The sequence below is a fragment of the Berghia stephanieae genome, chromosome 8, assembly GCF_034508935.2.
Source record: "Berghia stephanieae isolate SIO BIC M18660-M18661 chromosome 8, UCSD_Bste_1.3, whole genome shotgun sequence".
NCBI lineage: Eukaryota > Metazoa > Mollusca > Gastropoda > Nudibranchia > Aeolidiidae > Berghia > Berghia stephanieae.
Genome location: NC_088367.1, coordinates 10,848,150 through 10,863,149, shown reverse-complemented (window position 1 = coordinate 10,863,149; position 15,000 = coordinate 10,848,150). Strand labels below are relative to the sequence as shown.

The following is a 15,000-nucleotide window of genomic DNA, read 5'->3' as shown; positions in this document are numbered from 1 at the left end:
CAGATATAAAAGTTGAGAGGTGAAAGATCTGGTGACCATGGGAACCATTACATACGCATTCTATTTTCAATTCAGTGTGCAAATGTGTCACTCAGCCAATAGCACAAATGAATAGATAAATTTGTAGAAAATTATACTTTGAATGAATATTATTAACAGCTCTTTTTATTTTAAAAAGTTCGAACCAAAATTGAATGTTTTTTGTTTTTAAATTTTATGTATAATATATAACTAAATAAAGTCATAAATACATATAAAGATAAATAAAAATTGGATGAATAAATAAATACATTAATAGATTAATAATTTTAGAAAAAACATATAATGATAAATAAATAAATACATATATCAATACATTAATAGATACATTAATGAATGAATACATAAACAAATACAAGAATATATATAAAAAGATAAATAAGTAAATATCTTAATAGATCTTTAAATTCCTCATGTACCTAGCCTTTATTGACATCCTCTATGTGTTTGTGTGTGTGGGTGTGTGTTAGTGTCTGTACATGACAGCATGCTGGTGTCAATCCTCTTTCCCTTGCATCCCCGCTAACCCTTTCACCTCGTTTTTTTTTTCTTTTTTTTTTTTTTCGTTCTCTGTATTGTGCTTCCAGTATAACCAGGCTAGCGATACAGCCAGCATGAATTCTATCACGACCACTAATGATTCTTTCAACTGGATGGGCTCACCTGACCATCAGCAGCAGCAGCAGCAACAACATCCCTACGATGGCAGCAATGGCTACAGGGATGATGATATAAATTACGGTTCGCCTCACGGAACTTCTTCCAAAATGAGCTCTCAGCTTCTTGAATCGATTTCGTGAGTAAAAAAAAAATCATTATTACGACGGCTCATCCTTTTTGATTACATATTAGTCTTCAGCCTTGCCTTAACTCACTCAATCCTAGAGATTTTTGCTGCTTTTCAAAATTGGAGAAAATAAAATGTATTAAAAATGAGCATGCACATAGATCTAGATAGTTTTATTCAACTACCATTAACATGTAAAATCTAAAAACATTAACTTTGATTCTACGCCTATAATTTGTCTCAGAAAAATGTAGTGAATAGGCATGGGGTAAAAGTAACCCTGGTAAATTACGGATATAGTCGGTGTTAGGGTTGAGTGAGTTAACTCTCTCCTTATTGGCCATTTCAAGATTTTCCCCAAAACTTCACACCCAACTAACACAAAAATATATTTTTTTGTCACTCAGACACAATAGCAGTAAAGTTCTTCCGATACATAATTTCTTTAGCGAAACATGCTCTTCATCTCACTGTTCATTTTCATTAAATTTTATGATGTACAAGAGACATTTGAATTAGACAAATGTTGGTTGCATCCTAACGAATGTGACGATTTTCCTAAAGTTGATAAGGAGAGGGTTAACGGTAATTCAGGAAGGGCATTAAGCCTGAACAGTTTTCCCTCCATTTGCTCCGGTCCCTTGCTTTATTTCTTTAGGTCTTCAAAAGATGAAATTACATTTTTAGAAATTTATCTTTTGGTTTTACCTGGGCCCTCTCTTTTGAGTCTTTTGCCTGAGAGGGACACAGTTAAATGAATGAAAATGAGCTCTCACCTTCTTTTATCAGATTATTGAGTAAAAATCACTACATATGGATAGGGCCATCTCTTATGAATTTTCGTCTCCAACAACTGAAACTTCAAAAATAAAAATAAATATTTTTTGGTTTTATCTTGGCCCTGTCATCATTGGATGTTTTAAATTTTTTTTCTTTCTTTTGTTTTTCTAAAAGAGAAACTGTTTAAATGAGCAACTTTTTTTCGAGAGATGATATAATTTGTTTCTTTATGAATTACATCTCCACTGATCTATGATAACATTTTAGTGTATCTTTCTTGGTGGATGGCCCATGGTCGGGTAGTTTCAGGCACAAGAATAGATAGAAATTCAGATCTCTATAGAAGTCATTTTAGAACAAAGAAACAACCAACCGTAGGCATATGCTCATACAAGTCATAAACGAAATTCTTACTGCCAGCCAATCATATGCTTTTGCTCCCTGCCTTTCCATGATTTACATCTTTAACCCCCCGCCACCCACACACAAAAGAACTAGTTAACTGTCATACTCTGAAAGGACACGTATTTAAAAAGTTGGCCAGGAAACTCATCCTTCAAATGTCATATTGATTGATTAAAATGACCCTCGATCATCTTGGTGGTAAAAAAAACCCTCCCGAACCTGGGGACATCCTCGAATTCCACGTAGTCCCAGGTTTGCGAGTTTTATACATAAAATGAGGGTCATTTAAATTTAAATTTAAATCGATCAATATTTGAAGGACGAGTTTTCTGACCAAATTTTTTTTAAATACACGTCTTTCCAGAGTACGGTACGTTATTGGTGAATTTGATTTGGTTTGTATCCCATTTCAAACGTTTGTAAGTCAATCACCTTGAACTTGGAACTTTAGAGTAAACACCCTCCCTTCTATTTCTTGTTAGGTACAGTATTGAATTATCATACCCCGCCCTTTTCATTGTTATTATCGTTATTATTATTGTTGTTGTTGTTGTTGTTGTTGTTGTTTGTTGTTGTTATTATTTTATTATTATTATTATTATTATTATTATTATTATTATTATTATTATTATTATTATTATTGTTATAATAATAATAATAATAATAATAATAATAATGATATAATAATAATAATAATAATAATAATAATAATAATAATAATAATAATAATAATAATAATAATAATAATCATAATTATTATTATTGTTGTTGTTGTGATTACTATTATCATTAATATCATCATCATCATCATCATTAATAATAATAATAAATAATATATAATAATAATAATAATAATAATAATAATAATAATAAATAATATAATAATAATAAAATAATAATAATAATGATGATGATGATGATGATGATGATAATAAGTTTATCTTACCTTATCATTATTTTTTTAAAATATTAGAACAGTTTTATTTATTCATTTGTTATTATTTTCTTTGCCCGTTGATTTTAATTGATAAACCTGGCAGTTGAATTCTTCTTCTTTCACCCCCCCTTCTTTCTTCCGCCCTCCCCCACCCCCTCCCCCCCTTCCTTCCACATTTTAAAAAGTGATCAAACCATGGGGACGCATGGATTGGGGGAGGGGGGGGGGGGATATGTTTCTCTGTATGTAAGAAAATATGTCCGTTTCGCCTCTTTGATTTTTGTATAGTTACAATTTTTACTTTTCTTCTCGTGTGTTTCAATAAGGATTAAAAAAAAATTCTTTTTGCTTTGCTTTATAACACACCCTATAATTAGATATACTGTAACAATAAATCACAACCACCGCACCCTGTTATATATATCTATCTACCCATTGAGTGTATTGAATTATGCTCTACACATCTATTGCTTAAGGACAGGACGCAATCACGGTTATTTTTATTTAATTTTCGCCTTTCCAGTCATACAAGGACACGGTTATTTTTATTTCTTTAATTTTCTTTCTTTTCTGTTTGTTTTTGTTTTTGTTATTGTTTTGTAGAGCTCAAGTCGGAAACAAGTGATTCCATTGGTTGACCTATTCAATACAACAAACTATATTAGGCTTTCTTTTGTGGCCAAAGACTTCGTCTTTTGACTTCATTCTTTGGTCAGTGTCAGGCTATGTGGCTACAATCGTAGCCATCGTTAACATAATATAGCCTGACACTAGAACCCTCTAGGACGGAAATTTGACGTCATTTTTGATGTTTGTTTAGCGTCTAGTGAGTTGTCGTTAGTAGAGCTCATGGAAAAAAAGTTATTTCATTGGTTGAACGATTGAATACAACTCACGATTTGTTTTCTTTTGTGGCCAAAGACTGGCATTTTGACGTCATTTTTTTTGGTCAGTATCAGGCCATCACTTTACGAAGGCCACGCTGACACTGACCAAAAAAAAAAAGAAAACAAATCGTGAGTTGTATTCAATAGGTCAACCAATGAAATGACTTATTTCCATGAGCTCTACTAATTCTAACAACTCACTAGGCGGTGCAAAATCCAAATAATGACGTCAAAATGTCAGTCCTTTTGGATTTCAGTATCAGGCTATAACATAACGATGGCTGCGTTAGAACCATCAAAGACTGGCAGTTTGACGTCATTTTATAGGTTTGTGTAGCGTCTAGTGAGATGTCGTTAGTAGAGCTCAAGGAAACAAGTTATTTCATTGGTTGAACTATTGAATACAACTAACGATTTGTTTTGTTTTGTGGCCAAAGACTTCGTCTTTTGACGTCATTTTTTGGTCAGTGACAGGCGATACGTTAACGATGGCTACGATGAGTGTGAGCTTTCCTCATTCTCGTGTTCTCTATTTTGGACACAATCAAGGGACACAACTGGTGATAAACGCATTATTTCCGTACGTTATCATTTATTATCCTTTTGTTAATATTTTTGTTAAATCCCGGATTATCCTTTATACCGAATTTAATGATGTACCCACGTCATCATCACCAACCAATCACACTGGTCAAGGCATACGGATTAATGAGTGTGAGACTTAGCCTAGCGTATGTTCCTGTTTCTTGACAAATCAATACTTTTCTCCTCCTCCTCCTATCCCTCCTCCTTCTCCTCCTCCTCCTATCCCTCCTCCTTCTCTTTCTCCTCCTCCTCCTATCCATCCTCCTTCTCTTTCTCCTCCTCCTCCTATCCATCCTCCTTCTCTTCCTCCTCCTATCCCTCCTCCTTCTCTTCCTCCTCCTCCTCCTATCCCTCCTCCTTCTCTTCCTCCTCCTCCTCCTCCTATCCCTCCTCCTTCTCCTATCCCTCCTCCTCCTCCTCCTCCTATCCCTCCTCCTCCTACCACTCCTCCTCTTCTTCCTCTTCTCCCCCCTATTCCTCCTCCTCCTATCACTCCTCCTTCTCTTCTTCCTATTCCTCCTACTCCTATCACTCCTCCTCCTCCTCCCCCTATTACTCCTCCCCCAATTACTCCTCCCCCAATTACTCCTCCCCCAATTACTCCTCCTATTCTCCCTCCTATTTATATCTACTATTCAATGCAGATTCTTCCACTATTGCATTCCATTTCCTTTTCCTTTATAATTAACTATTGGACTCTGAGAGTGTGTCCTTTTCCCCTTTGTTATTTATCCTTTCCTTTCTTAGACTTTAGTCAACAATTTAACTGTGTTCATGCATACAACTCTTGGGGTCATTGCTCTCTCTCTCTCTCTCTCTCTCTCTCTCTCTCTCTCTCTTTGTATGTCTGTCTCTCTCTCTCCTCTATCTCTCTCTCTCTCCTCTCTCTCTCTCTCTCTCTCTCTCTCTCTCTCTCTCTCCTCCCTCCCCCTCCTGTGATTACGCTTTTATCTGTTGACAAGTCAATACCTGTCTTCTTCTTCTTCTTCTTCTTCTTCTTCTTCTTCTTCTTCTTCTTCTTCTTCTTCTTCTTCTTCTTCTTCTTCTTCTTCTTCTTCTTCTTCTTCTTCTTCTTCTTCTTCTTCTTCTCTTCTTCCCTTCTTCCTCCTCCTCCTCCTCCTCCTCCTCCTCCTCCTTCTCCTCTCTCCTCCTCCTCCTCCTCCTCCTCCTCTTCTTCTTCCTCCTCCTCCTCATATTCCTATTCCTCCTCCTCATATTCCTATTCCTCCTCCTCCTCATATTCCTATTCCTCCTCCTCTCCTCCTCCTCTCCTCCTCCTCCTATTCCCCCTATTCCTCCTCCTTCCCCTATTCCTCCTATTCCTCCTCCTCCTCCTCCCTCCTTCCTCCCCTCCCTCCTATTTCCTCCTCCTTCCATTCCTCCTCTTTCCTATTCCTCCTATTTCCTCCTCCTTCTATCTTCTTTTATCTACATTAAACGCATTCTTTCCACTCTTGCATTTCCGCTTTTTCCTATTTCCTTCTCTATTATTTTTTAATGACTCCATCACCAATTGTACTCTAATTAGAATTGTCCGCTTTTCTATTTCCTTTTGTTATGTATTTGTCTTTCTTTCATAGACTATCACAATTTAACAATGTCGATGGCCATTCTACCTTTAGTATGTTCTCTCTCTCTCTCTCTCATCTACTCTATCATGTTCTCTCTCTCTCTTCTCTCTCTCTCTCTCTCTCTCTCTCTCTCTCCCCCTCCCCCCCCTCTCTCTCGGTGTGTGTGTGTGTGTGTGTGTGTGTGTGCAGGGTTGCCACATTAGTTTTGCAAAACAATGCCAAACAAGTCATAGAAAAATGCCAAATGTTCTGATAAAATGGCCAATTTTGTTTTGTGCCTAATTTTTCTTACTCGCACACAATAATAATATATAGCAAAAAGATTTTTTAAAGTCCTCATTTTCTAATCCACTGCAATGAGTACAGTTAAATAGCTTTTTGGAAAAAAACCACACTGTATTGTCAGTTTTATAGTTGAAAATAGTATATTTTGTGTAATTTGAGTTTGTCTTCTATATGCAATACGTAAAATTTAGTGATATGAGAAAAGCCGTCCCCTCCAAAATGTAAAAATTCCATACAACAATTTTGCCAATTCAGACGGCACAAGAGGAACCCCCCCCCCCCCCTCCTGCTAAAATAAGAAAAGAACAAAATAGACAACACTCTAAAAGACACAACAAACAAAAATAACAAAATAAAATAAAGAATTGCAACAATAACGCTAACTTTGTGGAATTTGTATTAAAAATGTCAAATTGGCAAGCGTGGGACTGTTCCGCTGCGAGTCCCAAATCCGAGGCGGTGTCGAGCGTCTGTCCCGTCATCAGTGCAACATGGCGATGCAAGCAAGCGGGGTTGGCGACACAGTTCACGGACCACTCGACACTTTTTCTCAGGGGGGAGTTGTTAACACACCGTGCACTTAAATTCAACTGATTTCACGCTAATTTTAGGTTCTATCCATTGGGAAAATAGAGAATGTGAAAAGGACAAAGGTAGTTTGGTTGTCTGGTTCACCTTACCAAGATGATGTCATTATATTTAATTCGGGCTTTGTAACTGATATTGTATGGATTGAAGACGGCTAAGCATACGCCAAGCGTTTGATGATTTGGCTCATCGTGTGACACGGGTACTTCAGGGGTATTGTGTATCGTCTTGTAATATCGAATTACCAAAAAGCTACAGAAAAATGGTGACAAAATGTGAAAAAAAAGAGAAGAAAGTAATAAATCATATTTTTGAAAAATCGAATAAAACTCCCTTGCTACTCGTTTTATAATTATAATTTGTTTTTAGTTGAAAAATCTCTTCGAAGATTACATTGGGTGCCTATTGAGAAAATGGTCAAATTTAAAGCATGTGTCCTAGTTTATTGCTGTCTGGAAAACACTGCCCCTCCTTACCTTATAGAACTCCTAAAGACATATTCCACAACCGGATCTTGCATTCCTCCAATGACACCAACCGTTTGGCTATCCCACGCATTCGTAGAAAGGCGGGAACAAGGTCCTTTTCTCATTTTGGTCCATCTGTATGACACACCAATCCACAGAGCATCCGGGGGTTCAAATCATTGTCCGTGTTCAAGAAATCCTTGAAAACCTTTCTCTTTTGATATAATATATTTTCTTTGATATTGTTTTGTGTTGATGTATTACACCAGGAGCCTCATGGTTGAGGATATCTCATCCTTCATGTTAAATGTTGCTGTTGGCCAGGCACCCCATGTGGATATTGCGGTATAGAAGGAAGGAAATTGACGTCACTCAGCTCTTTGCTATTGTTTTCAGACATCCATTTTGGTGACTACTTGTCACTAAATTATATTAGCCAGACTATAAACGTGCAAGCTTACACACAGCATTGTGATTTGATGTTTTATTCGGCTGGTGGATGTTGTGAGTATTTTATATAAACACATAACATCAATATATGTAAAAGTAAAAGGTTCGATATCTTGATACGGGCGTGAACTTTAAACCTTAAAAAATGTCTCAAGTTCTCGATCCAATTGTGAGGATGGGTAGACGAAATGCGAATGCACTGCGTGGATCAATCGAAGCTATTTAAAGTATGAGAAATAGACATAACTGGTCCCACTGCATTCTTCTGTAGTTGGGGTTTGCGTAGCAGCAGGTTACCTATGCATTCAGTATTCTCAGTGTGTATGTAAGAAATGTGTTGTTTTCTTACCTGTGCAGTGTGTAGTTGCTGAATATTGTGAAAAAAGAAAAACATAATTCTTGTGCACTTATCATAATAAATGTTTTCTATCTCTTTGAATGGCATGGTCTTTGTGAGAGTTTTATTATGCGTTGCGAGTTATTCTTGTTGTGCGGAGTGTAAACATTGAATGTCGCCTGCTCTGTACGTCCACATTCACACCATCACACAGGCACACACACATACACACACACACACACACACACACACACACACACACACACACACACACACAAACAACAGCGACCCGCTTGGTCTGCTTGGTAGTGCTGGGTCGAGTTTGAAACGATCAAATCGAGCGGGTTTTCGATCGAGTCCTCTAAAATCGAGTCGGTTTCGGGCGGTTTCGAGTCAGTGACGTCATCGAGCAGTGATTCGTTTGAAAAAAAAAAAAACACGAGCAACTCGTTTGCCACAGGAAACTTCACATACCCCTCCCTCTCTTATGTCTGTGGCTGGCTTGACTGCAGCTGGTTATGATGGGGGCTGCCAGATGGCCAAGTTCAAAATTGGTTACTAAGAAACGCTTTTCTATTATTATTCATTAAAAAAAAAAAATCTTTTATTTAAAAAAAATGAAAAGATAAGTTTATCCAACTGTAGTCGATTGTTTTGTTAATCAAAACAAATGAGTTTTTCAAGGGAGTCAGAATGCTTGTGGTGTTGGGCTATTTGGGGTCTATTTGACTACTTGGGCAAGAAGAAATCTGGCTGTCTGGCAGCCTTGATTATGATCGTTCGTCGCATCACACACACATACACACACACACACACACACACACACACACACACAACGCCATCAAACAGTTGTTGATGGTGAAGGGTTGAGACCCCCCCCCCCCCTCCCACCACCATCATCCCGCTGTCACCTTAACATTTCATATTTATGTCGCGCCAAAAGTTGTCGGCCGCCCCCACCTCCCATAATTTGTCACTGGTCGTCATCGCCTCTTGTGTGTGCGGGAAAGGTCGTGCCTTTCATTTCATTATTTGAAAAATAAATGAACAAGAATGGTGTGTTTTTATTAGGTAGGTAGATAATAATAATATTTAGCAGGTTCCACACCCAGACACACACGGATTGCCCGGACACGATGATAACGATGCCGACGACAATGGATGACGATGATGATGATGATGATGATGATGATGATGATGATTATCGTGTTTCTGTTTAAAAAATGAAATACTTTAGCAGGTTCCACCCCCACCCCCCACACGGATAGACCGGACCCGAAGATGATGATTGTGGTTTTGCTGGCTGTTACGGCTGTGATGAGGATGATGATAATGATGATGATGATGATGATGACGATGGCGCAGATGGTGATTATTTGTTCGGTCGCTCAGTGGTACGGTGTCTCTTGTCACAAAATCAAGCCTTGTCAATGGCCGGATGAGTGACAGTGATTGTTGAAAATTGTGATCCAGACGTTAAGTCCGTGTGTCAGGCACTTGACTCAGGTGTGAATGTATTCTTATCTTATAAGCAATGACGGGTATTGTAAAGAGCTTTAATACAAAAAGACTCCAAACAGCGATCGGTACCTACTGTACGAAATGGATGTATGGTCGATATGGCGTGCCGGAGGAATAAATTAAATAAAATATTGTGAAGTTCATTGAGCATGGTAAATCCTTGGAAATGCGCTTTGAACTAATACACCTGCTAGACAACTCCGATTCCAATATAAACGACTGATTAATATTCCCATATATAAACTATAGTTAGCTGAAAATCTTTCTTTGTCGGGACTCCAAAAGTATGGAACGAATTAGACAAAGAAATCAAAGGGTCTTTTAGGAGCACTGATTGATTTTAGATTGATTATTACATTGAAATGTGTTGATATTTATTTTATCCATTATTATTAGGGTGGTGGTGGTGGTGGTGATGATGATGATCCCGCTGATATGATGGTGATGATAAATAAATTAAACATAATTCCCTTTATTCATCCCATAGGGGAGATTCGTCTTTCGGGTCTATTCTAAGGGAAGACTGGAATAACCCAAGCGATAACCGCAGTGCAGCGCCGCAAATTTAGTTAGGGCAAGGTGACTTGCTCAAGACCACTCAGCGGCGGGTGATCGAACTCGGTACCTTTCGGGTGCCAACCAAAGACCGTACCGCTGCCCCTGATGATGATGATGATGATGATGATGATGATGATGATGATGATGATGATGATGATGATGATGGGAACTAACAAAGAATACACAGGCATCTAAAATTGAAACATTCCATATTCAAAGCTAATGTTTTACTTTAAAAAATTGAGCTTTACAATATCCACTAAATGTGATCAAAGCGCTTTGTAAAGGGGTCCCCGGTCAACAGCAACATTTAATATGTAGGACGGGACATGCCGCCTGTTAGGCGATATTACAATTTTTCAGACAAAGACAACGCTGTTAACGGCCAGGTACTCATTTTACACCTGAGTACGGTGAGAGAATGTGAGTAAAGAGCCTTGTCCAAAGACTCAACTATGCACCGAGCGCGAGGCTCGAACCCAGGACTTTCCGATCCCAAAGCGGGTGTCATACCACTAGACCATTATAATGCACGAGAGCCATGGTCGACTAGAGTACTACCTATAGTTACGTCATGACTAGACCACATAGCCGCACTACTGTAGGAGTGTTCATTGATAGAGGGATGCGTGTGTGTCATAGAAATAGCCTTAGTGTGTGTGTTGTGTATGTGTGTGTGTGTGTGTGTGTGTGATAGTCAAACTTTAGTAGGTTTAATGAAGTCTTGTCACACACGCGTGATACACCTATACGAATTTCCCTGCCACTGCCACCCAGACACACTAACATCTGACAAGGAGTGAGGGCTGTGGAAGAACCACAGACTACCGTGTGCAAACATTGGCGATTGGTATCGGATGGCAAACTGTGATCGTTTGAATTTGAAATGATTCGAAACACTCGTTACCCCTCCGCTCGCTCGAATCCTGATCGTCTCAAGCTCGTCTCACGTGTCAAGATCGTCTCAAGCTCACAACCCGCTTGATCGTTTACGATCGAGTGATCGTTTTACTAACTCGCTCTTCCGGCATTGAGATCGAGCACTGACTCGTGGCTTGGCGCTCGGTCGTCGATCGAGTAAAAGCGATCAAATAACCCAACACTACTGCTTGGTCGTCCGTCATGTAGACTTTTCGTCGTAAGTCCAACCAAATAGCAAAGAGTAAAAATCCGCTTGTGTCGTAGATAGTCGTACGTAGTGTGTAGTTTTTTGTGTGTCGTCGTTGTGCTACCTAGTGGTACCCAGTCTAGCGGAGACAAGACGTTTGCTGCCCGTGTTATGTTGTGTTGTGTGACCGCTGATTCTACGAACCTACAACAACAACAGGGTACACAATAATTTCAATTTCAAGGCTACTACTGTGCAGCAGAAGTAGAAGTGTGTATCTAGAAGGCTTGGTGACGTCTTAGTCTTCTCTCGTCTCTTCTCTTCTTGTGTGATTCACACACTGATTGCGTGTTGTTGTCATTTTTATTCTTATTATTTCTGCTTCTGGCTGGCCTGAACTATCGGACTATCGGAGATGGACAGTGACAATTGGCATTGACCGCTCGTGTCGAGGCCATCCTGCTCGCTACTGTGTCACACAGTGTGTGTAGTGTGTGTGTGTGTGTGTGTGTGTGTGTTATTTATTATACTTCTTGATTTGTGTGTTTTCAGTATTTATTTGTTTTCTGATACTAATAGGTCCTAATAATATTCATTTAATATTCATATTCAGTGGTTTGTGATTAGATTCTTTACTTTAATAATTTTGTTTCTTTTATCTTATCATTTTCATTGGATTACTACTACAACTACTACGCCACGCATTCGACGATTTCTGTTCATTGAATATTGAAAAAAAAAAGAGTACAACTGGGTATTGGATATTAATTGAATCGGCGTGTCGCCCATAAAAACAAATAAACAAACAAAAGGTTTATAATAAGCAACACACCTGACTTATCGTTCGTGTCAGTGTCATGGCACCCTCTCGACTCGACCTGTTTATGTAGATTGGTAAGTAAAGTATAGGATATTATTCCTATTACTAATAATTGTATGTAAACATGCTTCATTGGGGAGGCCTTCCGAAAGCTCCTACGTCCCCAGTATTCTTGTTTTTATAATGTTTTGGGAAGGGGGAAACTTTAAAAAAAAAAAAGAAGTCTCCCCCCCTCCAGCCCCCCCCCCTCACTAGAACAAGAATACTGGGGATGTAGGAGCTTTCGGAAGGCCTCCCCTTCATTATTTTACTGATTTTGAAATACGTTTTCTATATTATTAGTTAGTATTAGAAACGACTACTAGCCACTTTCTTGAGAAGAAAGTACACGACATCACAGGTGTAATTAACTGACTGAGTGACTGCTGGTGTATTGTTATACCTATACCTGGCTACCTCTGTGTAGTAGTAGTAGTAGTAGTAGAGCTTTTAGACTTGGTGTAGTCTCCTTCGCTCCTCCTCATCTATTATGTTGACAATAATAACAACAACAACAACAAAAAAACACTTTTTATTTTAATTGTTTACACGAACTTCGCGAAGTCCCAGGTTTTTGCTAAGACGAGGGTCATTTAAAATCGAATCGATATTTGAAGGACGAGTTTTCTGGCCAAATTTCCAGAGTACGGCAATATAGTACCCAAACTACACACGTACAATAATAGTAGCACAGTGGGATGCCATTGCGTTTGTGATTCACAGCACAGCATCTCTCTCTCTCTCTCTCTCTCTCCCCCCCCCTCTCTCTCTCTCTCTCTCTCTCTCTCTCTCTCAGCTTAGGATGACAACATTTAGCAGTAAACCGCCGAACTCTGGGAAAAATGAATATTTAACAATTTGGCCAGAAAACTTGTCCTTCATATATAGATCGATTTAAATGACCCTCTTGGCAAAAACTCTCAAACCTGGGACTTTAATAATGAGGACTTCGCGAAGTCCCAGGTTTGAGAGTTTTTGCCAAGATGAGAGTCATTTAAATCGATCGGTATTGGAAGGACGAGATTTCTGGCCAAATTTTTAATTATGAGTTTTTTTTCCAGAGTACGGGAGTTAACTGGTTGATCTGCAAGGACAAAAACTGATATTGTACACATATTATACGAGAGAGAGAGAGAGAGAGAGAGAGAGAGAGAGAGAGAGAGAGAGAGAGAGAGAGAGAGAGAGAGAGAGAGAGAGAGAGAGCGGGGGGGGGGGGGGGGGGGGGTGAATGTGATATTTTGTTACCACCTCCTCAAATCGGTATTAAGTCAGGATGGAACTGATGACGGAAAACCATCGTAAACTTTTGGCCTGACACTGACCAAAAAATGACTTCAAAAGACAAGTCTTTGGTCTCAAAAGAAAACAAATCGTGAGTTGTATTCAATAGTTCAACCAGTGGAATCATTTGTTTCCACGAACTCTACTAACAACTCACGAGACGGTGCACAAACCTAAAAAATGACGTCAAACTATAAGTCTTAGAGGGTTCTAGAGTCAGGCTAGTCAGACCGACAACTCACTAGACGGTGCCAAAACCTAAAAAATGACGTCAAACTATAAGTCTTAGAGGTTCTAGAGTCAGGCTATGTCAGACCGACAACTCACTAGACGGTGCCAAAACCTAAAAAAATGACGTCAAACTATAAGTCTTAGAGGGTTCTAGAGTCAGGCTATATCAGACCGACAACTCACTAGACGGTGCCAAAACCTAAAAAAATGACGTCAAACTATAAGTCTTAGAGGGTTCTAGTGTCAGGCTATGTCAGACCGACAACTCACTAGACGGTGCCAAAACCTAAAAAAATGACGTCAAACTAAGTCTTAGAGGGTTCTAGAGTCAGGCTATGTCAGACCGACAACTCACTAGACGGTGCCAAAACCTAAAAAAATGACGTCAAACTATAAGTCTTAGAGGGTTCTAGAGTCAGGCTATGTCAGACCGACAACTCACTAGACGGTGCCAAAACCTAAAAAAATGACGTCAAACTATAAGTCTTAGAGGGTTCTAGTGTCAGGCTATATCAGACCGACAACTCACTAGACGGTGCCAAAACCTAAAAAAATGACGTCAAACTATAAGTCTTAGAGGGTTCTAGTGTCAGGCTATGTCAGACCGACAACTCACTAGACGGTGCCAAAACCTAAAAAAATGACGTCAAACTACAAGTCTTAGAGGGTTCTAGTGTCAGGCTATGTCAGACCGACAACTCACTAGACGGTGCCAAAACCTAAAAAAATGACGTCAAACTACAAGTCTTAGAGGGTTCTAGTGTCAGGCTATGTCAGACCGACAACTCACTAGACGGTGCCAAAACCTAAAAAAATGACGTCAAACTACAAGTCTTAGAGGGTTCTAGTGTCAGGCTATGTCAGACCGTAGCCATCGTTTACTTATAGCCTGACACTGACCAAAAAATGACGTCAAAATGCCAGTCTTTGGCCACAAAAGAAAACAAATCGTGAGTTGTATTCAATAGTTCAACCAATGAAATAACTTGTTTCCATGAGCTCTACTAACAACTCACTTAGCGGTGCAAAAACCAAATAATGACGTCAAACTGCCAGTCCTTTTGGATTTCAGTACCCGGCTATAACATAACGATGGCTACGACTCTACTAACAACTCACGAGACGGTGCACAAACCTAAAAAATGACGTCAAAAGACAAGTCTTTGGCTTCAAAATAAAGCAAATCCTGAGTTGTATTCAATAGGTCAACCAATGGAATCACTTGTTTTCTTGAACTCTACTATCGACAACTCACTAGACGGTGCAAAAACCTAAAAAAAAATGACGTCAAACTATAAGTCTTAGAGGGTTCTAGTGTCATGTT

The 15,000-nt window shown here is 39.0% G+C and overlaps 1 protein-coding gene across 14 annotated transcripts in view; it reads left to right on the top strand.

Moving 5' to 3' along the window:
* Positions 1-15,000, top strand: part of LOC144978152 (uncharacterized) — a 106,575-nt gene that overhangs the window by 7,925 nt on the left and 83,650 nt on the right. For 6 of the 14 annotated variants that reach the window (XR_013646474.1, XM_078923838.1, XM_078923833.1 and 3 more), the window contains exon 4: positions 627-835. The exons of 2 other annotated variants lie outside the window; for them this stretch is intronic. Coding sequence is in view for 5 of the 12 variants with exons in the window: in XM_078923838.1 (XP_078779964.1) it covers positions 627-835 (209 nt within the window). In the remaining 7 variants the exon portion in view is untranslated. Of the gene's footprint in view, positions 1-626; positions 836-8,059; positions 8,103-11,409; positions 11,576-11,884; positions 12,200-15,000 lie in introns of those variants that run through there. 6 more of the 14 variants (XM_078923837.1, XM_078923832.1, XM_078923835.1 and 3 more) reach the window with 4 other exon arrangements.